The sequence below is a fragment of the Plecotus auritus genome (assembly GCF_963455305.1).
Source record: "Plecotus auritus genome assembly, chromosome: X".
Lineage (NCBI taxonomy): Eukaryota > Metazoa > Chordata > Mammalia > Chiroptera > Vespertilionidae > Plecotus > Plecotus auritus.
This window is the reverse complement of record NC_137784.1, coordinates 133303175-133327629: the sequence shown is the minus strand read 5'-3', so window position 1 is coordinate 133327629 and position 24455 is coordinate 133303175. Positions and strand designations below refer to the sequence as shown.

Here is a 24455-nt window from a genome sequence, read left to right as displayed (position 1 = left end):
GAGGGAAAGAGAGATAGAAACATCAACGATGATAAAATAATAATTTTTAAAAAAGAAAGAAACATCAAGGATGAGAGAATCATTGATTGGCTGCCTTCTGCACACCCCACACTGGGGATTGAGCCCACAACCCGGGCATGTGCCCTGACCGGGAATTGAACCATGACCTCCTGGTTCATAGGTTGACACTCAACCACTGAGCCACACCAGCTGGGCATGAGTTATTTACTTTAAATGGGTGGATTTTATGGGGGCATGAGTTATTCACTTTAAATGGGTGGATTTTATGGGGGCATGAGCTATTCACTTTAAATGGGTGGATTTTATGGAAAGAGAGAAAGACAGAAACTATTCTTAAGGATTGATATCAATCACTGTAGTTTCTTAACATATAAATATGGAACATTGGACCCAATTTATACCCCTCAAACTCAGTCTGGACAGACTCATGGAGGCTCTGACTCCTACGACTTCTGGACTCTGGACTCGGCACTGAACTGTGGTTTGTGGGATCTGACTCCCCAATAACAGCCAGGACCAAAGTAACCCAACTCAAAGGTATGAGGAAATTAACATCCAGTTGGGTGAACTTTGACCAGTGAGAGAGATGAGGTCAAAACTTGCTGGCAGATCAATTCCTTTCCCTTCCTTGACAGTTTTGCTTCAGGCTTTGTTTTCCTATGAACCCAGAAACCGATCTTCTAGTTATAAAATCTTTTTTTAAAAATATATTTTATTAATTTTTTACAGAGAGGAAGAGAGAGGAGAGGGATAGAGAGCTAGAAACATCGATGAGAGAGAAACATCGATCAGCTGCCTCCTGCACACCTCCCACTGGGGATGTGCCCGCAACCAAGGTACGTGCCCCTGACCGGAATCGAACCTGGGACCCCTCAGTCCGCAGGCCGACGCTCTATCCACTGAGCCAAACCGGTTTCGGCATAGTTATAAAATCTTGTCTTGGGTCAGTCCCCAAAGTAGGCCTGCTTCATGGGGGAGGTGGGGGAAATGAAGAAAGATTTGGCTCGGGAGAAGGAGCAAAGCCATGTGTTCTACGGTTCTCTTTCTGGACAAACAAGGCAACTCTGGTTCTGAATATTTTGTATGCGCATAGAGGAAGGCTTCGAAGGTTACCCCCCAAACTGGGGAAGGTTGTTTCCTCTAGGGAGTGCAAAGGCACGAAGGAAGGGTTTTTCTCTATTTTATATATTCATGTATCTCTGATTTGTTTTCTTCTTGTTTCATTAATATTTCACTGTGTTAATATACCAAAGTTAATGGGCATTTGAGTTGTTTTTGCTATTAACAAAAGTTTATCTATGAACTTTGGTGTACATGGTCCCTGTGCTACATACTTAAGAATTCCTCTTGGGCCCGGCTGGCATGGCTCAGTGGTTGAGTATCGACCTATGAACCAGGAGGTCATGGGTTCGGTTCTTGGGTCAGGGCACATACTAGGGTTGGGGGCTCAACCCCAAGTGTGGAGCGTGCAGGAGGCAGCCAATGCGCGATTCTCTCTCATCATTGAAGTTTCTATCTCTCCCTCTCCCTTCCTCTCAAATAAATAAAAATATATTTTTAAAAAAGAATTTATCTTGGAAGGTAGATGCATGTTCAATTTTAAGAGATAATGGGGAACTCCTTTCCTGTTAAGTCGCAATTTTTATTCCCACCAGCAATGTTCAAGAACTCATATGGATTCACATCCTCTCTGACAGCTGCTATTGTTAGACCTTTTAATTTTTGATAATTGAATGAGTATACAGTAGTATTTCATTGCAGTCTTGATTTGCATTCTTGTATCACTAATGAGATAGAATATCTGTTCATATACTTATTGGTCATATGTATTTCTCCACCTATGAAATGTTTATTCATGATTTTTACCCATTTCTCTACTGGATTATTTATTATTTTCTTATTACTTTGTACATACATGTATGTATATATATAATATACATATACATATATATATAATATACATATACATATATATTCATAATAGAAATCCTCTGTCACTTGTGTTTATTGAAAATATTTTCTCCCAATGCACACCTAGTCTTTTTTGCTTTTGGCTTTGTCTTTTTTTTTTAATATATTTTATTGATTTTTTACAGAGAGGAAGGGAGAGGGATAGAGAGTTAGAAACATCGATGAGAGAGAAACATCGATCAGCTGCCTCCTGCACACCTCCTACTGGGGATGTGCCCGCAACCAAGGTACATGCCCTTGACTGGAATCGAACCCGGGACCCTTCAGTCCGCAGGCCGACGCTCTATCCACAGAGCCAAATCGGTTAGGGCTGGCTTTGTCTTTTGATGAGTAAAAGTTCTTAATTTTAACAAAGGCAAAGTTATCAATATTCTGTTTTATAGTCAATGGTTTGTCTGCATTGTTTAATAAATGTTTTTCTATCCCAAAGTCACCAAGCTCTTTGCCAATGTTTTCTCTCAGGAGCTTTAAATTGTGTTTATGACACTTGAGTCTTATCTACCTGGAAGTGTGTGTGTGTGTGTCTGTGTGCACCGCATGGAGAAGGGTTACAATTTCATCTCTTTCAGTATAAATACCATTTTCCAGCTTCACTTAATGAAAAGTTCCCCTTTACTTACCTAAAATGCCACCTCTGCCCTATCCGGTTGGGCTCCGTGTATAGAGCTTTGGCCTGCGGACCAAAGGGTCCCAGTTTGGATTCTGATCAAGGGCATGTACCTGGGTTGCAGGCTCCTCCCCAGCCCCGGACCCTGGTCAGGACCCCTGCAGGAGGCGACCAATTGATGTGTTTCTCTGACATCGATGTTTCTATCTATCTTTCCCTCTCTTTTGCACTCTCTCTAAAAATCAGTGGAAAAATATCCTCGAGTAAGGATTAAAAAAATAATAATAAAACAAAATGCCACCTCTATCATACACCACCAATTTACACATGCAAGGCTATGTCACTGTGTTCTCTAATCTATCCCTTTGCTCAGTCTATACCTGCACCAATATCACACTCCTGATTTTGAGATATCTCTCTCTCTCTCTCTCTCTCTCTCTCTCTCTCTCTCTCTCTCTCTCTCTCCCTCTCTCCTTCTGTAGTCCCTTAGGGCAATCTTGGGGAAGGGAACCATCAATCATGTGAACTCAGCTTCTTAGCACACAAAAGTGGGTGACTGGCTCTAAACTCTTGCCCTTGGATTTCCTCCAGTTGGTTGAGTTACTGGACTGTCCAAATAAGATTACACGGAGTAATTAACTGCGTATAATACCGTAAGGTTACTAGCTTGGTGTAAAGGGGACCAGGTTGTTTTTTTTTTAATCTGGTAAAGGTTTCTACAGACAGTGAACAGCCCTGAGCCCTGCGCAGTCCAGTAAAAAGTTTTGATTTAACACCATTAAGGCGTTAGGATGCTATGGAATCCTGCTCGAATGTCGTCTCCCTTCGCTTCCGCTGGCCTCTCAAAAATGTGGTGCCATCAGCACAAGGTGTGGCCCATCCAGGTAAAAACCAGTTTGCTTTGGGAGGCCATCGGGTCTTTGATCATTGAACAGCAAAGTATACGCGCCGCCCCAGCCAGCACTGCACAGCAATGCAAATGACAGAGTACTTCCCGCACAGGAGCCCTAAAGGCATTTTCGCAACGTCTCGTACCCGCATCCATTTATGGGTAGAGCCTGGAGTCCAAAGGGAGGCAGTCGAAGCCCCTAGATTGCTTTCTGATCTCCCAGGACTTTGGCCAGGGAGTGGGCCTTGCGCTCAACCAGCCCGAGGCTGGGGGTCCCCCTGCACTGTTTGGCGCTGTTTTTATTCCTCCGAGCCCCTCGGGAATTTAGCCGCAGGGGCCTTAAGGGGAGCAGCGCCTCCTGGTGGCGCTCGGGAGCCAGCGCCGGACGCCGCGGGGGGCGGGCGTGGGCGGGCCCAGGGGCGGGGCGAGGGCGGCAGTGGGCGGGGTATCCGCGGGGTGGAGACTGGCCCAGCCGCGCCGCCTCCGCCGCCTCCACCGCCCTCGCCTCGCAGGCACCAAGCCCTTGCACAGCAGCCTCGCTTCGACCCCTAGTCTCCGCGTCCGCGTCTGAGCGTCTGGGCTCCCGCAAGATGACGCTCAAGGCGAGCGGGGGCGAGGGCGGGGGCAGCATGCGCACCGCACTCTCCGACCTCTACCTGGAGCACTTGCTGCAGAAGCGCAGCCGGCCCGAGGTGAGCGGGCCCCGTGGGTCCCCGGGGCGCGGGGTGCCGAGCCAGGAATCGGCCGCACTGCCTGCTGCGGGACCTCGTCCATCTGCGGCCCTGGCCTCGGGGGGGCCTGCCCTCGGGGGTCCTGTCTCCGGGGTGAAGGCCGCGGCGGGAAGCAGCGTGTGAGGAGTTTTGGGTGCGGTGGGTGGTTGCCCTGGTCAGCCCTTCTGGGTGGGAATCAGCCGAGGCCAAGGCCTGGACAGAGTGCTTTTTAAGGTCAAGGAAAACTTCTTCGTGGACGGAAGTCAGGGTAACAGAAAGACTTGAGGAGCAGATCCAAGAGGTCTGATTCGTTGGTGTTGAAACGCTTGTGTCTGGTCAGCAGAAAGGGTTGTAAAAGCCAACTCTGGCTCTAAAGTGCTCACTCACTGTCCCTCTGCATGTAGCAGGATCCCTTGTGTTAGTGTGTGCATGCGGTCGCCTGTGTGTGTGTGTGTGTGTGTGTGTGTGTGTGTGTGTGTGAGTGGACGAGGAATGCAAGGATTTCAGAGGTAATTCTGCCCTCAGGGTCCCTGCGATGACCTGTAAACGCCTGCGAACCTCTGTCCTCAAAGATGCCCACAGGGGAGGGTGACCATTTTCTTATTATTTCTCATAGTTCTGGGTGTGAGTGGGACCCGGCAAGGCAAGGTGGTCGCTCAGGGGTCTCTCCCGCAGGGGTGCAGTTACCAGAAAGCTCACTCACTCCCTCGCTCATCTGACCCATCAGCTACAGGACATGCCAGTGGCCTGGCCTTCCTCACAGCATGGTGGCCAGGTACCACTGAATAAAGAGGGAGTGAGGGAGGGAGAGAGAGAGAGACAGACCAAGAGAGAGCGAAGGAGGAGAGGGAGAGAGAGAGAATCTAACTGTGGGCAGCCCTTTTCTGTCTGGTTCCTTTCACGCAACATAAGCTGAGCCCCCTAACTCCATGACCAGACCGTGTGTAAATCTGATGGGCAGGTGGGGAGATTGTCCGCCTATTTGAAAAGAGGTCCTACAACTGCAAGAGTTATGTGGTGGGTGCACCATCCGAGTAGACAGCGGTTTTTGTGGAGCTGTGAGTTTATCCTCAGATATTGGATACAGTCTGTGGGTCCGCCCAGTTGTTTTGTTGTTATTAAACGATTTGAAAAGCTGAAATAAGAAGAGGTACTAAATCCCTGAATGACATAATATCCAGATGTGCCAAGGTGTGGGCATCGGAGGGAGAATCTCTAAGTGGTGATGGGTGGCTTCACCCCACCAACCTGCTGATTCTTATTTCTTTTTTTGTTTTTAATATATTTTTATTGATTTCAGAGAGGAAGAACGAGGGAGAGAGAGAAAGAAACATCAATGATGAGAGAATATTGATCAGCTGCCTCCTGCACGCCCCACACTGGGGATCGAACCCGCAACCCAGGCATGTGCCCTGACCGGGAATGGAACCGTGACCTCCTGGTTCATAGGTCTACGCTCAACTGCTGAGCCACGGCGGCCGGGCTGATTATTTCTTGAGTTTCGCCTTCCCTTCAGCGCTCTTACCAGTCTTCATTGACAACACTAGGCTGTGCCTCGCGCTTGCTGTGTGGCCTTGGGCAAGCTGCTGAAGCTCTCTGTGCCTTAGGTTTCTCTTCTCTGTAAAATAGCCCTGCCTGGAGGGTCGCGGTGATGCTTTCCTGAGATAATACTTGTCGGGCACTTCAAACCGCACTGGGACATTGAACTGCACTGGGACATCCAGCATCTCTCTAAGAGCCGCCTGTCCAGGGGCAGGCATCCCGTGTTCCTATCCTGGCAAGACTCAAAACCCAAAGTTTTACTTCTGACCGTAGTCCACATTTAATATTGAAAAAGTGGCCCTAGCTGGTTTGGCTCAATGGATAGAGCATCGGCCTGTGGACTGAAGGGTTCCAGATTCGATTCCGGTCAGGGCACATGCCTGGGTTGCAGGCTCGATCCCCAGTGCGGGGTGTGGAGGAGGCAGCCAATCAATGATTCTCTCTCATCATTGATGTTTCTATCTCTCTCTCCCTCTCCCTTCCTCTCTAAAATCAATAAAATATATTTTTTTAAAAAGAAATATCTAGATCCTTGCCTTTAAAAATATACACTGAGTGGCCAGATTATTATGATCTCTGAACACATAATAATCTGGCCACTCAGTGTATATCCTATATAATAAAAGGCTAATATGCAAATTGTCCCCTCGACCAGCAGGCAGGCCGGCCAACCACCCATGTCCCCTCCTCCTGGCCAGGCTGGCCGGACCCCACCCATGCATGAATTCATGCTCCGGGCCTCTAATACACACACACACGCACACACACTCACACTGAGTCGCCAGATTATTATGTGTTCAGAGATCATAATAATCTGGCCACTCTGTGTGTGTGTGTGTGTGTGTGTGTGTGTGTGTGTATATATATATATATATAAAGTGTCAAATGATAATTTTGCAATAAGTTTGAACTGTAACCTGTCTCCCACCATTAAGTATATAGTTCCTTCCTTAGAGAAACTGATCTTATAAGCTCTCTCTGGCCTTAATTCTTTTGTAAAAAATATTTTTATTGGTTTCAGAGCAGAAGGGAGAGGGCAAGAGAGATAGAAACATCAGTGATGGGAGAGAATCATTGATCAGCTGCCCTCTCTGCATGCTCCACACTGGGGATCCAGTCCGCAACCCGGACATGTGCCCTGACCCAAAATAGAACTGAGACCTCCTGGTACATAGGTTCAACCACTGAGCCACGCCGGCTGGGCTGGCCTTATTCTTTACATAGTACCCATTAGTACACATAAAATTGATTGTAAAATTCCTACTACTACTTTTCTCTTTTGTCTGATTTGAAGCAGCACTTTTCCCATGACCTGGCATTAAATAGGTCGAGAATCCCTAAAAATTCCCTTGGGCCTATCCCACATAAAAAAATGAATGAACAGGCCTGGCCAGTTTTCTCAGTGGTTAGAACATCGGCTCACGGATTGAAGGGTCTCGGATTTGATTCCATTCAAGGGCATGTGCCTCAGTTGAGGCTCAATCCCTGGCGCCGGTCAGGCGGGTACAGGAGGCAACCAATCAATGTGTCTCTCTCACATCGATGTTTCTCTCTGTCTCTCCCCCTCCCTTCCACTCTCTCAAAACCAATAGAAAAAATATCCTCGGGTGAGGACTAACAAACCAAAAAGAAAAAACAGAACTGACAAATAAGTCAGGCCCAGGTGAGTTTCCACTAAGAAGACCTGTCTGTTGCTTCTTAGGCTAGAGGTCGGCAAACCGCGGCTCGCGAGCCGCGGTTTGCTGCTCTGTTGACTAATGAGCTTGCTGACCACTGTCTTAGGCCATCACTTGCAGCATCACTCCACACCGGTCATCATTCACCCTGACCTACTATGTGCAGGCCTGGTGCTGTGGCTACGTGTAAATAAGTGAGGACACAGAGGCAGGTTTAGGGAGCTGTGAAGCTGTTGGAGCCCGAGTTGTTCCTTTTCACTGAAAGCATAATAGAAAATAAAGTGTAGCTCAGCCGACGTGGCTCAGTGGTTGAGCACTGACCTATGAACCACAAGGTCAGGGTTCAATTCCCGGTCAAGGGCACATGCCCAGGTTGTGGCCTCGATCCCCAGTGCAGGAGGCAGCCCATCAGTGATTCTCTCTCATCATTGATGTTTCTCTCTCCCTCTCTCTTCCTCTCTGAAATCAATAAAAACTTTTTTTTAAAAAAAGAAAGAAAATAAAGTGCTATTTTCAAATTATTTAGTCTTCTCCCCACTTTCCCAGAACAAGGTGTGGTCTCTGTGCGACTCCTTGCCTTCTGGGAACTTGGTGACTGCCTTTCAAAACTAAAGAGTTTCATGTCCTTGTGACCACTCGGAGGCTGAGTATATTAAAATTCTATCATGCACATTCTAGTCAATATTTTAAATTAGAGAAGATAACCTTTTCTAACTCATTTGTTCTCTGACAGTGAATTCGATTTCCCAGGTCAAGACCAATTCCCTGAAGTTGGGGTCTCTCTGACCTTGGCATTATTGACATTTTGAGTCTGGTAATTCTTTGTTGAGAAAACTAATACCTGCCCCGCTCCCCACTTGCGACAACAAAAATGTCTGGAGACGTTGCCAAATGTACCCTGGGGCAAGCAAGACGAAATCAGTTGACATTTCATTGATGTAGGGATTTTCCCTAAGCAGTGACTTGCTCAAAACTTTCTGTGTTGCTAAGAAAGGAGGGCTCTGGGTGTGGGGCATAGAAAGGCAAGAGTAAGTAGCCGAATTTCCAAAAGCTCTGGGAAAGGGGAAGTGACCCGGAATGGGGGGGGGGGGGTTGGACAGGAAGAAAAGCTCTGAATTACGGAACCAGAACACAACTTTCATAACATGGAATTTTCTTTTCTGATTCTTCACTTTTTATTTTTTCTCCGTATAAAGAAACTAGTGGCCTGGTGCAGGAAATTCGTGCACATTAAAAGGGGATTAATTAGAGGAAATAATTTAATATTGCTATTTGCCCTTTCTCTATACTAGACGTGTCAGAGATGAAAGAAAATTAGTAAAATGTATATGAAAACCTTCCTCCTGTCAGAGTCTGGGGCACACCACGGGACCCAGAGTCAAGTCCCTGCCCACCCACATGCACCTCAAAATCGCATGAGACCCAGACCCGGCCACCCCCCTCCCCCCATTGGGCTATATCCAGACCCAGCCAGTCCCACCCTTGTCAAGCCCTGCTGGGCAGGGTACATAGCCTCAGATCCCCTGGCCTGGCGCCAGGACGGGAGGGGGGTGGTCTGAGGTCCCCCAGCCCAGACCGGGGCAGGGGGCATGCCTTGAGGTCCTCCTTCAAGCTCCGCCAGGTGGGGGACATGGCCTGAGATCCCCTGTCAAGCCCCACTGGGTGGGGGGCATGGCCTGAGGTCCCCCGTCAAGCCCCACCAAGCAGGGGGTGCACAGCCTTAGGCCCAGCACCGGGAGGGGGGTGCAGCCTTAGGTCCCCCATCAAGCCCCGCCAGGCAGGGGGTGCAGTCTGAGGTTCCCCAGCCTGGTGCCGGGGTTGGGGGAGCATGGCCTGAAGTCCCCTGTCAAGCCCCACCTGCTGGGGGACGTGGCCTGAGGTCCCCCGGCCTGGCACTAGGGCAGGGGAGCAGCCTGAAGTCCCCTAGCCCAGCACCAGGACAGGAAGCGCACCTTGAGGTCCCCTGTCAAGCCCTGCCAGGCGGGGGGCGTGGCCTGAGGTCCCCTGTCAAGCCCTGCCTTGTGGGGGGCACCGCCTGAGGTCCCCTGTCAAGCCCTGCCAGGTGGGGGGGGTGCCACCTGAGGTCCCCTGTCAAGCCCTGCCGGGTCGGGGAGGGCATAGCCTCAGGTCCCTGCTGATTGCTTGTTAGGCTCCTTATGGGAACTTGGCCTCAGCTGTGGGTGCAGCCATCTTTGTGACGGAGGGATGGTCAATTAGCATATTCCCTCTTTTTTAGATAGGATATACAGGAAGAAAATACATATGTATGTTTTTGCTCAAAAGTCACCTTTCCTGCAAGGCCTCTTCTGGAAACCCTACTTAATATGTTTTGTTGTTTTTAATTTATTTCAGAGAGAGGAAGGGGGAGGGAGAGAGGAGAGAAACCAGGAATGGAACTGTGACCTCCTGGTTCACAGGTTGACAACCAATGAGCCACACTGGTTGGGCTGGACACCCTACTTAAAATCGCAAACCCCCTTGCCCCACTTCTGCCTTATTTTCCTCCATAGCACATATCATCTTTGATATTCCATCTAATCAGCCTACAGACCGAAGGGTCCCAGGTTCGATTCCAGTCAAGGGCACATGCCCGGGTTGCAGGCTCGATCCCCAGTAGGGGGCGTGCAGGAGGCAGCCCATCCATGATTCTCTCTCATCATTGATGTTTCTGTCTTCCTCTCCCTCTGATTGTGTAGTCCAGGGGTCCTCAAACTTTTTAAACAGGGGGCCAGTTCACTGTCCCTCAGACCGTTGGAGGGCCGGACTATAGTTTAAAAAACAAACAAACTATGAACAAATTCCTATGCTCACCGCGGGCCCGGGACGAGTCGGCTGCTAAGCAGGACAGGCAGCGGCACCCGGCGGGCTGGATAAATGTCCTCGGTGGGCCGCATGTGGCCCGCGGGCCGTAGTTTGAGGACGCCTGGTAGTCATTGAATCTGCCCACTGCAACGCCCACTTTGTGAGCACGGGGTCTTGTCTCCTGCTCATTGCTGTATCCCAGACACCTGCATGTACCTTCGTGAGGTGAGCACTAATCCTCTCACGGGCTCAGCTTGCCCAAGTTGTGTGGAGAAGCCCTCCTAACGCTTGGACTCCAGGTGAGGAGATGACTTGGGAGCATAGTGCCCCGCAGTTGCAATAGAAATGAACTTCCATCAATACCCGTGTGCGCCCCTCACATAAAGGCCCCCCCCCCGTGCTGTATACTTTGAAAGGTGCTGTGCCCATGCTCTTCCTCCAACCCTCACTAATTCTGAAGTCCATACTCTCTTTGAAAAAATACTTTTTTTTTTTCAGCCCTGGCCAGTTTGGCGCAGTGGATAGAGCGTCGGCCTGTGGACCGAAGAGTTTCAGGTTCGATTCTGATCAAGGGCATGTACCTCAGTTGCAGGCTCCTCCCCGGCCCAGGGCCCCGGTCAGGGTTTGTGCAGGAGGCAACCAATCGATGTGTTTCTCTCCCATCGATGTTTCTCTCTGTCTTTCCCTCTCTTTCCCACTCTCCCTAAAAATCAGTGGAAAAATATGCTCGGGTGAGGATTAAACAAATAATAATAATATAAAAATATTTTTTTATTGATTTCAGAGAGGAAGGGAGAGAGAGAGAGAGAGAGAGAAACATCAATGATGAGAGAAAATCACTGATTGGCTACCTCCTGCACGCCCCACACTGGGGATCGAGCCTGCAACCCAGGCACACTGGGAATCAAACCGTGACCTCCTGGTTCTTAGGTGGACGCTCAACCACCGAGCCATGCCGGCCGGGCCATGCTCTTAATTTAAGTCTTAGAGTCTGAAACTCACTAGCCCTTTAGCTTCAGACAAATTTCTAAGCCTTTTCACACAGAGTGGGGATGTGGATTTCACGAAGGGTGCATGCACAGTATCTGGCTTTGCACTCCTGTGTTTCCTGTTTTCCTTCAGTGGACATAGTACAGCGGGTAGATAAAGGGTATTGGAAAAGGATCTTTAGGGAGCTGGCCTTTGGATGGATGGATGTGTTCTCAGAGGGCTTTACTGCCTGAGATACAATGCACCTAGTTAATGTATAATTTGAAGACAGTACTTGCCAGAAATCCTGGCACTTAAGTCTTTCTCTCTCCCCCCAACGCTTCCCCCAGTTCTTGGTCATTTGTGGTTAAACAGTGATAACCTCTTCCTAGTGTCTTGGAGCACTCTTGGTTTCCTTAAAGTTTGTCTTTGTTTGTTTGTTTGTTTGTTTTGTTTTCCAAAAGGGGACTAGGATCTCGTGGGCAGGCAAAGAGTGGGATGTTTGCATGCCCCTGGCCCCGGGCCGGGCCGTGGGAGGCCGGCAGCTGTTGAGGGGCAGTTCCCAGGGTCTGCCCTCTTGGTGACCGCCCACCTTCTGGACCCAGACTCTCTCCTGTCCCTTTGCCAGCTGCGGGTTGGCAGAGAGCCTGGCAGTAGGCTGAACTGGATTTGTTCTTTCCTCTGTTCACTGTCACTCCTTTGTAATTTGATTGTTTGAATGAGAAGAGCAACTTTAATGGCCCCTGCTTTATTCACTCCCCCTCCCCCACCCCACCCCCAAGTTTGTTTTTCATCTTTTTTTTTTTTTAAGCCCAACTTCCTTTGAGCAGCTACCTCTGCCCTTTGAACCCCGTGGCAGATGTTTCCTCCGGAGGGGGTTTCAGAGCGGCAGGCTTGCCACTCCAGCAGTTTGTAGGACTAAAGGCCAAGAGGCTGCAGGGCAAAGGCCAGCCGTGTTTACTCCCCAGTGTCTCCTGAGCCTGGGCAGTCATCTCTAAGGAGGGTCACTCCACCTTGCCTGTCCTTGGGGGTGGGTGGGGGGCAGGCCCACCTCAGCCCTGGGGCTTCCCAAGGTGCCCCCGAGATGAGGGTGGCGGTTTTGAAGTTGTGGAGGGAACTCTGCAAAACGGAGTCTAGTTACCTTGACTTTTCCCGTTTGTCAGCATTGATCTTATCACTTACCACTCGCATGCTGGTGGCGATGATGGTGGGGGCAAAACTGAAAAAAAACAGCAGCACAGCCTGGCCGGCGTGGCTCAGTGCTTCAGGGTCAGCCTATGAACCAGGAGGTCATGGTTCGATTCCCGGTCAGGGCACATGCCCCAGTTGCAGGCTCGATCCCCAGTGGGGGGCGTGCAGGAGGCAGCTGATCAAGGATTCTCTCTCATCATTGATGTTTCTCTCCCTCCCTCTCCCCTCCTCTCTGAAATCAATACGACTATATTTTTGAGAAACAGCAGCACGTGCCGTTGACCTTAGTCATGCATGTCATCAGTGACGTTGCAGAAGCTCCTGTTAGAGCCGGCACTGTCTGGGTGCCCGGGTCCATGAGGGAAGACAGCAGAGGTGAGAGCTCTGCCTGTGTGGGACTTACACTCCAGCTGCGGAGAGAAAACCAACGGAGTCAACAAGTAAAACATACAGGGCCCATTGGGATGAATGACCAGCTGTGCGACCAGGACAGGTTGAGGTCAAGGAGCCAGGACGCATGCTTTAAGACGTCCACCTGGGCCAGTTCGTTACCCTGGGTCGCCCCTTCCTCCTGAGCCCAGGCTATGCCAGTTGTGCAGCAGGAGCCCTGGGACTCAACTTCCTCAGGCAGAACTGGAGGCTGAATACCCCTTTTTCTGTCTTCGCCTCCCACTGAAGAGCAGACTTCACTTTGGTTTGTCCCCAGGACTTCCTGTCTTCTTCCCCTCTCTCCCCTGCAGGTGCCATCCTCCTCACCATCTAGCTGTAAAGCTCCATTTGCTAGGTGGTGGTTGTTTTTATTGATTTTTAGAGAGACAGGAAGGGAGAGAGAGAGAGAGAGAGAAACATCAATGATGCCTTAGCCAGTTTGGCTCAGTGGATAGAGCATCAGCCTACAGACTAAAGGGTCCTGGGTTCAATTCTGGTCGAGGGCACGTGCCCAGGTTGTGGGCTCCATCCCCAGTGTGGGGCGTGCAGGAGGCAGCCGATCAATGATTCTCCTTCATCATTGATGTTTCTATCTCTCTCTCCCACTCCCTTCCTCTCTGAAATCAATATATATAAAAGAAACATCAATGATGAGAAAAAAATCATTGATCGCCGCCTCCTGCACACCCCACAATGGGGATTGAGCCCACAACCTGGGCATGTGCCCTGACTGGGAATCGAATCGTGGCCTTCTGGTTCATAGGTCAACATTCAACCACTGAGCTACACCTGCCGGGCGCTGCTAGGATTTTCTGTAGCGAGGAGATACAGGGGGTTAGTGGAAGGAGTTTGCTGTAAGGTGTGGCTGAGGAGAAGATGGCCCTTCTTTTCTGAGGGAAGCTTCACTGAAGATGGGGCCGGTGGGCAGGGGGGCTTGGTAGGCTGGGTAGAGTGTGTCTCAGGAAGACAGGGTGCCTCGGGGGACAAGTTCATGGCGGAGACTGTGCTTTGCTTTTGGAAGCCTTCCTGTTGCGAGTTGGTTCTTTATTTACCACGTCGGAGGCTTCCGTTGCCCTTAATCATCATTTGTAACTTCTGGGTGAGGGTGATAGTGACTCTGAGTCATCGCGGAGGGGAATGACTTGATAGATTTGAAAGACCAACCTTTGAGATAGCAACTCTTGAACTTGTCTGACTGGAATGTGTTTTGCCTCTGGTAAGCTTTCCTGAGTCCTTAATTTAAAGGCTGACATGTTCAAATCAACCTTTGTAATGAAGCTGAGTAAGAAGTTTATTTGCCTCGTCTAGGTCCTCTATCGTGGAGGCTTCTCCTCCTTTCAAAGGTCATTTTGTATTCTGTGGACTAAGACTTTCTAATCTGTCATTATTTAGAACATTATACAGGGTTTGCCAAGTCTGAAAGCACAGGTGAATCATCATAAATGGTTTATCGTGGGACATTACAGCACACAATAAAATAATATGATCCACCTTTCCTGACCTTATGGCCACCTGTAGACTGTTACCAACACACAGAAATGGTAGTTGCTCATAAACCCATACAATTAATTTCCAAGTTCGGTTTTCTGCTTTCTCAGCCCCACAATAACGAGTGATAAGAGATTCATAAGTCAGGGTCAAGGAAAGCCCTTCATTTTATTTCATACTTTGCATTAGAAATGTGAAATTTGAGCTCATAATTTGAGGGCAGCAATTATTCAATCAGTGGTCCTTGAATTCCTCATTCTATAGACCATGCACACGGTAAAAACATACAAATAATATAGATGGTTAATATGAGTAAAGGAATTTTCCCTTCCAACTTTATGCTGCTTTTGCTCTGGTTTTCCTGAATCTACTTGGATATCTGATCTCGTGCCTTTAAAAGGATCTGTGGCAGTAGATACATAGCTTTGAAGAGTTCTAACCAAATGTCCCAGGTCACCATGGGCAATGCTTCGAGGAACTGCTTCATCACTGTGTATCATGGCCTGTTATTTTCTTTTTTTAATATATATTTTTATTGATTTCAGAGAGGAAAGGAGAGGGAGAGAGATATACAAACATCAGTAATGAGAGAGAATCATTGATTGGCCGCCTCCTGCATGCCTTCCACTGGGGATCGAGCCCAAAACCCGGGCATGTGCCCTTGACCAGAATCGAACCTGGGACCCTTCAGTCCGCAGGCTAATGCTCTATCCACTGAGCCAAACTGGCCAGGGCATGGCCTCTTATTTTCCCATCCCAGAATATGAGTGGGAATCTCATAGTCTGAAAACCGATCCTGTATACTGCATATTCCCAAAGATCTGTTGCTTGTACCCATCCTTTGGTACCAAGCTCTCTTAATTATAGTTCTTTGGTTGCAAACAAGTGCTACTGGCCAGCCATTCTGCTACTTATTTTATGCAATAAGCTAAACTCTACTAGGAGCCCAATAACAGTACAGTATCAAAACCATGGATTTGACATTTGTATGATGTGTGAGTGTAGTCCTGTGCCATTTTATCACATGTAGATATACATAACCACCACTACAATCAAGATACATTGAAGAGATTGAACTGTTCCATCACCACAAAGATGTCCCTGCTGCTCCCCCTTTATAGTCACACTAGAGGCCCGGTGCACGAAATTCATGCACTTGCGGGGGATCCCTCAGCTTCTTACCTCCCGCCTCCTCGCTGCTCCTTACTGCTCAGCTCACTGCTCCTTAGTGCTGCCACGGAGGTGGGAGAGGTTCCCGCCACCGCCACTGTGCTCGCCAGCCGTGAGCTCGGCTTCTGGCTGAGCGGCGCTCCCCTGTGGGAGCGCAATGACCACCAGGGGGGCAGCTCCTGCATTGAGTGTCTGCCCCCTGGTGGTCAGTATGTATCATAGCGACTGGTCATTCTGCTGTTTGGTCAATTAGCATATTGGGCTTTTATTATATAGGATGTCCCCTCATTCCCACCATCCCTAACCCTTGGCAACCACTAATCTGGTCTCCATCTCTATAATTTTGTCATCTCAAGAATGTTATATAAACGGAGTCGTATAGTATGCAATTTTTTGAGATTGGCTTTTTTGACTCATCAGAATGCCTTTTAGATCCATCCCAGGTTGTTGCATATATTAATAGTTTATTCCTTTTTGTTGCTGAGAAGTGTTCCATGTTAAGGATGGACTAGAGTCCGTTGAAGTGCTCACCTATTGTAGGCCATTCTGGTTGCTTCCAGGTTTGAGTATTATGAATAAAGCTTTTATGACCCTTCATATACAGGTTTTGTGTAAACATTTCCCAACAAAGCACCCAGCTCTCTTCCCAAATGGCCATACCATTTTACATTCCCACCAGCAATGGCTGAGAGATTCAGTTCCTTCGCATCCTCACTAGCATTTAGTGTTGTCACTATTTTTAACTTTAGCTATTCTGAGTATATAGTGGTTTCTCATTATGGTTTTCATGTGCATTCCTCCCTGATAATGTGCAATATGTTTTCATACCCTCATTTGCCATCCTTCCTTGCATATTCTTTTAGTGAGATAGCTGTTCATGTCTTTTGCTCACTTTCAACTAGATTGTTCTTATTATTGAGGGGTTTTTTTTATTTCAGAGAGGAAGGGAGAGGGAGAGAGATAGAAACATCAATGTTGAGAGAGAATCATTGATTGGCTGCCTCCTACACGCCCCCCACTAAGGATCGAGCCCACAAACCAGGCATGTGCCCTGACCGGGAATCAAACCGTGACCTCCTGGTTCATAGGTTGATGCTCAACACTGAACCACGCTGGCCAAGCTACACCACACATTCTTGACTACTTGTAGCTATACACTGAGTGGCCAAATTATTATGATCTCTAAACGCACAATAATCTGGCCACTCAGTGTGTGTGTGTGTGTGGTGTGTGTGTGTGTGTGTGTGTGTGTGTGTGTGTGTATGCATATATATATATATATATATATATATATATATATATATATATATTAGAGGCCCGGTGCATGAATTCGTGCATGGGTGGGGTCTGACCAGCCTGGCCAGGGGGAGGGGACATGGGCAGTTGGCCAGCCTGCCTGCTGGTCGAACTCCTGGTCGAGGGGACAATTTGCATATTAGCCTTTTATTATATAGGATATACACTGAGTGGCCAGATTATTATGCGTTCAGAGATCATAACAATCTGGCCACTCAGTGTATGTCTTGAAACTGTCTACACTGATTTCTTGTACTGTCTTCCTTTTTGAAATTGTTCCAGTTGTTCAGGGCCTGTGCCTTCACATCACATATATGATTTTTTAAAGTCATTCAGAGGTGCTTTTAGTGCAGGGGTGGGCAAACTTTTTGACTCGAGGGCCACAATGGGTTCTTAAACTGGACCAGAGGGCCGGAACAAAAGCATGGATGGAGTGTTTGTGTGAACTAATATAAATTCAAAGTAAAGCAGCGGAGGGGAGAGCAAGAGAACCGGATAGAACAGCCGGATCCGGCCCGCGGGCCGTAGTTTGCCCACGGCTGTTTTAGTGTAACCCACATGGATCAGGTGAGTGAAGCTGCTTGTATATAAGAGAAGTAACGTCCCAGGTAGAGGGGAATCGGCGGCCAGCACTTGGCTCTTGTACCAGGGAACAGCAGGAAGGAAAGACCTGGAGAGCATGTGCCTGCCTGCAGGGGGCAGCCATTCCTCAGCCCAACCCAACAGCTTTGCCCCACTTGCTACTTATTTCATGCAACAAGCTCAACTCTACTAGCTGTATGCCTTCAAACTGTGCACACTGATTCCTTCCACTGGCTTCCTTATCCCGGTTCTCCCTGATCTTGTTTGGGATGGCAAGACGCCCAAATCAGTTCTTCTTTTCTCAGTCCCTTTTGCAGCCTGGGCTGGCCATGTTCAATTCTGGCCGATGAAACATGAACAGATGTGCACTGGAGAAGTTCTGGGACAGCTGTCCTGGCCCTTTTCCCTTCCTCCTGCCTTGAAATTGCAGCTCAAGGCCTGATTGGCAGCTTTTCGAGAGATGTTTTCACCCCAAGCTCATTTTTTCCTTTCTCTGTACAGGGACTTCGGAGCCCTGGGCTCTTGTGCACTGCAGAGCGACACACCTCTCCCCAGCCAAGTCCTCCTCTGTGCACATTTCAGGCTCTGCTCTCTCAACTCTGCTTGATCAATGACAATTCATTCCCCCATCTGCTTTCTGTCTTCTAAAAAGTGATTGAAATCTCTCCTCCCTGATGACTTCCTCATGTTTTCTTTTGCTGTGTGTGTTTCTATTCCCTTGCCCCCCCCCAACTTGTTCTCATTTAAACAGGGTGTGAGGTGCACACCGGTACTGAGGCTGCCAACTTGAACCCAAATCACAGTCATGAGAATTCTCTCTCGCCAGAATGGAAAGCATTGTACTTTGTAGAGCTTTTAGGAATAATAGATTTTCATTTGCCTGTATAGAAATAAATTGAGCCCAGCTGGCGTGGCTCAGTGGTTGGGCGTCGACCTATGAACCAGGAGGTCATGGTTTGATTCCCGGTCAGGTCACATGCCCAGGTTGCAGGCTCGATCCCCAGTGTGGGGTGTGCAGGAGGCAGCCGATCCATGATTCTCTCTCGTCACAGATGTTTCTCTCTCTCTCCCCCTCTCCCTCCCTCTCTGAAATAAATAAAAAATATATGTAAAAAACAACAGCCCTGACCGGTTTGGCTCAGTGGATAGAGCATCGGCTTGCGGACTCAAGGGTCCCAGGTTTGATTCCGGTCAAGGGCATGTACCTTGGTTGCGGGCACATCCCCAGTAGGGAGTGTGCAAGAGGCAGCTGAATCGATGTTTCTCTCTCATCGATGTTTCTAACTCTCTATCCCTCTCCTTTCCTCTCTGTAAAAAGTAAATAAAATATATTTTAAAAAAATAAAATAAAAAACAACAAAAAAGGAAATTAATTGAAACTGAAGGGATGCATGAAAAAATTTTATTTTATTTTATTTATTTTTATTTTTTGGTTAATACTCACCCAAAGATATTTTTTCCCCATTGATTTTAAGAGAGAGTGGAAGGGAGGGAGGAGGGAGAGAGAGAGAGAGAGAGAGAAACATCTGTGTGAGAGAGACACATTGATCGGTTGCCTACTGCGCACACCCTGATCCGGCCAGATCATGCCTGCAACTTAGGTACATGCCCTTGACTGGGAATCGAACCCAGACCCTTTGGTCCATGGGCCAATGCTGAGAAATGCCAGCCAGGGCTGATACATGAAATTTTTAATGCTGAACATCTGTAGCAGTGTCTTTCTGGATTCGTTTTTTTGTTTGTTTTTTTTTTAATCCTCACCCAAGGATATTTTTCCATTGATTTTTAGAGAGAGTGGAAGAAAGGGAGAGACAGAGAGAAACATCGATGTGAGAGAAACACATCAATTGGTTGCCTCATAGTGCGCCGAACAGGGCCCAGGCCGGGAAGAAGCCTGCAACTAAGGTATGTGCCCTTGACCGGAATCAAACCCAGGACCCTTTGGTCCACAGTCTGATGCTCTCTCCACTGAACCAAACCATCTAGGGCTCTTTCAGGATTCTAAATGCATCTCAGCACTCTCCTACAGACAGACTTGCACAGCATCTTAACAACAGCCCACATTTGTAAGTGAAGCACTGAGAGCTCAAGAAACGTGCCCACCATTACCCATATGTTAGTAAAAGAGTCAGGACTCGGACCCAGACAGTTTGGGTCTGTTTTCTGTCCAAAGGCATGCCTAAGATCTGTAACCTGTGCTGTCTTTTTTCTCTCACTGATTTCTTTTACCGCAGTAACACACGCACATAGTAAGTAATTTGAAAGATTTAAGTGGCTACACGGTGAATACAATTTCCTTCTCACCCCATTCTGTGGTCACCCAGTTCTCCTTCCTACAAGCAGCTACGGTTGCCTGTGTCTCCTTCCAGAGGTCGCGTATGCATTTACAAGCAAGTATGAATGTGGTCATTGTATCGCTGTTTATGCCGATGAGAGCATACCTTTCCTCACTGTGGGTTTTTCTTCCTCTTAACAATTTATCTTCAAGGTTAACCTCAGCACCTCCTTGTCCTTGCTACATGCTAGGATACCCCCAGGAGATGCCGTGTGAACTATACTACTGAGCCGTCTACTATAGAGAACCTTGAAGTTATGTGGAGGTCTGTGCTTCCAAGTATCATAAGTCGGATTTCTAAATATACAACCCTATCTCAGGCAATTCTGTTTTAATAGCGATGTCCTATGATTCGGCGTCTTGTGAGTCTGGTTGCTACACGGGCAGTTTCTCTTTCTTAGTACTTCCCTCATTTGAGGCCACCCTGTAACTAGCCCTATTTCAAGTGTCACCATCTTATGAGTCTCCATTGACATCTTAGAAATATGTTCATTAAAATGACAATAGTAGCCTAGCTGGTTTGGCTCAGTGGATAGAGCGTCAGCCTGCAGTGTCTTTCTGGATTCGTTTTTTGGTTAAGGGCACGGTTGCAGGCTCCTCTCCAGCCCTGGTTGGGGCATGTGCAGGAGGCAACCAATCGATGTGTTTCTCTCACATCGATGTTTCTCTCTGTCTTTTTCTCTCTCTTCCACTCTCTCTAAAAGATCAGTGGGAAAATATCCTCGGATGAGGATTAAAAATAAGATAAATTAAAATAGTATATTGTTTTATGAGTAACACCTATCTTATGACATATAGGCCCATCCACAAGCTTCAAGCCTCCTTGTCTCTGATCTTCCAACTCTTTTCTTTTTTTTAAATTTAATAAATATTGTTCAGGTTATTACAATTGTTCCTCTTTTTTCCCCCATAGCTCCCCTCCACCCCGTTCCCAGCCCACCCTCTGCCCTTACCACCCCCACACTGTCCTCATCCATAGGTGTACGCTTTTTGTCCAGTCTCTTCCCACACCCCCCACACCCCTTTCCCCCCAGAGAATTGTCAGTCCACTCCCTTTCTATGCCCCTGATTCTATTATATTTACCAGTTTATTCTATTCATCAGATTTTTTATTCACTTGATTTTTAGATTCACTTGTTGGTAGGTATGTATTTGTTGTTCATAATTTTTATCTTTACCTTTTTCTTCTTCTTCCTCTTCTTTTTTTTTTAAATATGTTTTATTGATTTTTTACAGAGAGGAAGGGAGAGGGATAGAGAGTTAGAAACATCGATGAGAGAGAAACATCGATCAGCCGCCTCCTGCACACCCCCTACTGGGGATGTGCCCGCAACCAAGGTACATGCCCTTGACTGGAATCGAACCTGGGACCCTTCAATCCGCAGGCCGATGCTCTATCCACTGAGCCAAACCGGTTTCGGCCTTCTTCCTCTTCTTAAAGAATACCTTTCAGCATTTCATATAATACTGGTTTGGCGGTGATGAACTCCTTTAGCTTTTTCTTATCTGTGAAGCTCTTTATCTGACCTTCAATTCTGAATGATAGCTTTTCTGGGTAGAGTACTCTTGGTTGTAGGTTCTTGCTATTCATCACTTTGAATATTTCTTGCCACTCCCGTCTGGCCTGCATAGTTTCTGTTGAGAAATCAGCTGACAGTCGTATGGGTGCTCCGTTGTAGGTAACTAACTGTTTTTCTCTTGCTGCTTTTAATATTCTCTCTTTGTCTTTTGCTCTTGGCATTTTAATTATGATGTGTCTTGGTGTGGTCCGCTTTGGATTCCTTTTGTTTGGGGTTCTCTGCACTTCCTGGACTTGTAAGTCTATTTCTTTCACCAGGTGGTGGAATTTTTCGGTCATTATTTCTTCAAATAGGTTTTCAGTATCTTGCTCTCTCTCTTCTTCTGGCAGCCCCATAATTCTGATGTTGGTATGCCTGAAGTTGTCCCAGAGGCTCCTTACACTATCTTCATATTTTTGGATTCTTTTTTCTTTTTGCTTTTCCAGTTGAGTGTTTTTTGCTTCTTTGTATTTCAAATCTTTGACTTGATTCTTGCGATCCTCTAGTCTGCTGTTAGATCTCTGTATAATATTTTTTATTTCAGTCAGTGTATGATTAATTTCTAGTTGGTCCTTTTTCATATCCTTGAGGGTCTCGCTAAATTTATCAGCCTTTTCTGGAAAATTCTTGACAAACCTTATAACCATGGTTTTGAACTCTATATCCAGTCATTTGCTTTCCTCCATTTCTTTCATTTGTGATCTGTTTCTTTGTCTCCGCATTTTGGCTGCTTCCCTGAGTTGATAGAGTGGCTTTGTGTACTAGGTGACCTATAGGGCCCAGTGGCTCAGCCTCCCCAGTTACCTGAGATGGACACTCTTGGTGCACCCCTTTGTGGGCTGTGTGCACAGTCTTGTTGTAGTTAAGCCTTGATTGTTGTTGGTATCACTGGGAGGAATTGACCTCCAGGCCAATTGGCTGTGAGGATCAGCTGTGTCTACGCTGGGAGAACTTCTGTGCTGGAGACAGTCTTATGAGACAAGACTTGCAAAAGCCTCTGTGCTCAGCTTGGATGGGGTGGAGTCTCAGGGCGGAGCAGACAGCATTGGTTTCCCGTCAGCCCTGCCCTAATAGGCCCCTGGGTCTCAGTGTCCTGTGGTAATCACTGTAAGCACCTCTGAGAGAAAGCCACCCTCGAGTTCTGCCCGCTGCCAGACAGTCCAGTTTCTCCCCAAATGAGTCTGGGTCCCCAGAGTCTTGCCCGGAACTGGAGTTCAGTGCAGTTGGGAGCTTTTGTCTCCCTCCCGCTTGAGAAAGCCAGCCGCGTACTCAGTTGCCCGCCCTCTCCGTGCACGAGCCTCGGTACCTCTGCCTTCCGCAGTTCCTCTGAGTCTCAGTGTGCTTTTCTCTTCCCTGACAGTCCAGTTTCACCCTGTGTGAGTCTGGGTCCCCAGAGTCTTGCCCGGAACTGGAGTTCAGTGCAGTTGGGAGCTTTTGTCTCCCTCCCGCTTGAGAAAGCCAGCCGCGTACTCAGTTGCCCGCCCTCTCCGTGCACGAGCCTCGGTACCTCTGCCTTCCGCAGTTCCTCTGAGTCTCAGTGTGCTTTTCTCTTCCCTGACAGTCCAGTTTCACCCTGTGTGAGTCTGGGTCCCCAGAGTCTTGCCCGGAACTGGAGTTCAGTGCAGTCAGGAGCTCTTGTCTCCCTCCTGCTTGAGAAAGCCAGTCGCGCACTCAGTTGCCAATCCTCTCCGTGCGCGCCTCCGTACCTCTGCCTTCCGCAGCTCTTGCGAGTCTCAGTGTGCTTTTCTCTTTCCTTCTAGTTGTAGAATTTCCACTCAGCCAGCCTTCCTGTGGTTCTGGATGATGTCTGTTTTGTCTTTTAGTTGTAGTTTTGAAATTGTTGTGCAAGGCAGCAGTTTAGGTGTTTACCTATGCCGCCATCTTGGTTTCTCTCTCTCTTCCAACTCTTTTCCATATAGTTTTATGGATAGGCCATTGGGCACTTCCCACGAATGAGTGAATGAATGAATGAATGGAGAGAGAAAAACTGATTCCCACTTCTCCTTCTCCACAAAGTGGATAACAAGATGCACCACTCACAGCCCCACTGTCTGAGGGACACACTAGGGTATGGCTGGAATGCAGCTGCCAGCCATTTTCAGCTTGTACTCAGATACTGAATTGACCCTTCCATAAACCAAGCTCAGCCTGTTCCTCCTCCTCCATATTGTTTTTTATTTATATTTTACTGGGGTGGGGGTCACTTATAGAGATTTCCACTTGGCCTTCCCCACAGTCATCGTGCTACCCGAGGACCTGGGCTACTTCAACATCAATAGTTTAGAAAGGTGAGGGAGAGCCAGCAAAGAAGACTGGGAAGGAGCATTTCAAGGAGGAAAGGGTGATCATCTGTGAGATGCATAACCTCAGACTAATCATGCGAAAACATTGGACAAACACAAACTGAGAGACAGTCTACAAAATGGTAGCCCTGCCCGGCTGGTGTGGCTCAGTGGTTGAGCAACAATAAGGGCACATGCCCGGGTTGCGGGCTCAATCCCCAGTGTGGGGCGTGCAGGAGGCAGCTGATCAATGATTCTCTCTCGTCATTGATGTTTCTATCTCTCCCTCTCCCTTCCTCTCTGAGATCAATAAAAATGTATATTAAAAAAAAAAGTAGCCCTGTCCTCTTAAAAAATGTCAAGGTCATAAAAGGCTGAGGAACTTTTCCTAATGAAGGATGATTAAAGAGATGTGCAAACTCAATGCAGTGCCCAATCCTGAATTGAATCTTTGGGAAAAGAAAATATCTATACATATAAAAGCCTAAACTACCAAACGACCAGTCAACTGGTTGCTATGACGCGCACTGACCACCATGGGGCAGATTCTCTGACCAGTAGGTTAGCTTGCTGCTGGGGTCCAACCAGTCAGGACTGGGCGAGACGGGCCAGACATGCCCTGGAGCCAACCTCCCACAGTCCCTCCCCGGCCTTTAAAATATTCTAATTTCCTTTCAATGTGCACCGGGCCTCTAGTTTCATTATAGCCTCAGAGGTGGTTTGTGTGAAACTGATGGTAATCTGAATCACCTTTCCTGCTGTGTGACCCAGAGCATCAGGAAGTAAAGAGGGAAGAGCAATTGGGTCTGATGCTCACCAGAGCTCCTGTCACTGGAGAGGCGCTTATTGTTGGAATGGGAAAGGCCACCGCCATCTGTGCTCACTTCTCCACGTTACTGAGGCTTTCCGACTGCAGCTGTCCCCTCTGCCTCCTCC

The 24455-nt window shown here is 47.9% G+C and overlaps 1 protein-coding gene across 1 annotated transcript in view; it reads left to right on the top strand.

The window, feature by feature from the left end:
- The first annotated feature begins 3903 nt into the window (after positions 1 to 3903).
- The window catches only part of MPP1 (MAGUK p55 scaffold protein 1), a 41860-nt gene continuing 21308 nt past the window's right edge, over positions 3904 to 24455 (top strand). The window contains exon 1 of the mRNA XM_080652489.1: positions 3904 to 4180. Within this exon, the coding sequence (XP_080508615.1) occupies positions 4079 to 4180 (102 nt within the window). The 5' untranslated portion in view covers positions 3904 to 4078. The remainder of the gene's footprint in view (positions 4181 to 24455) is intronic.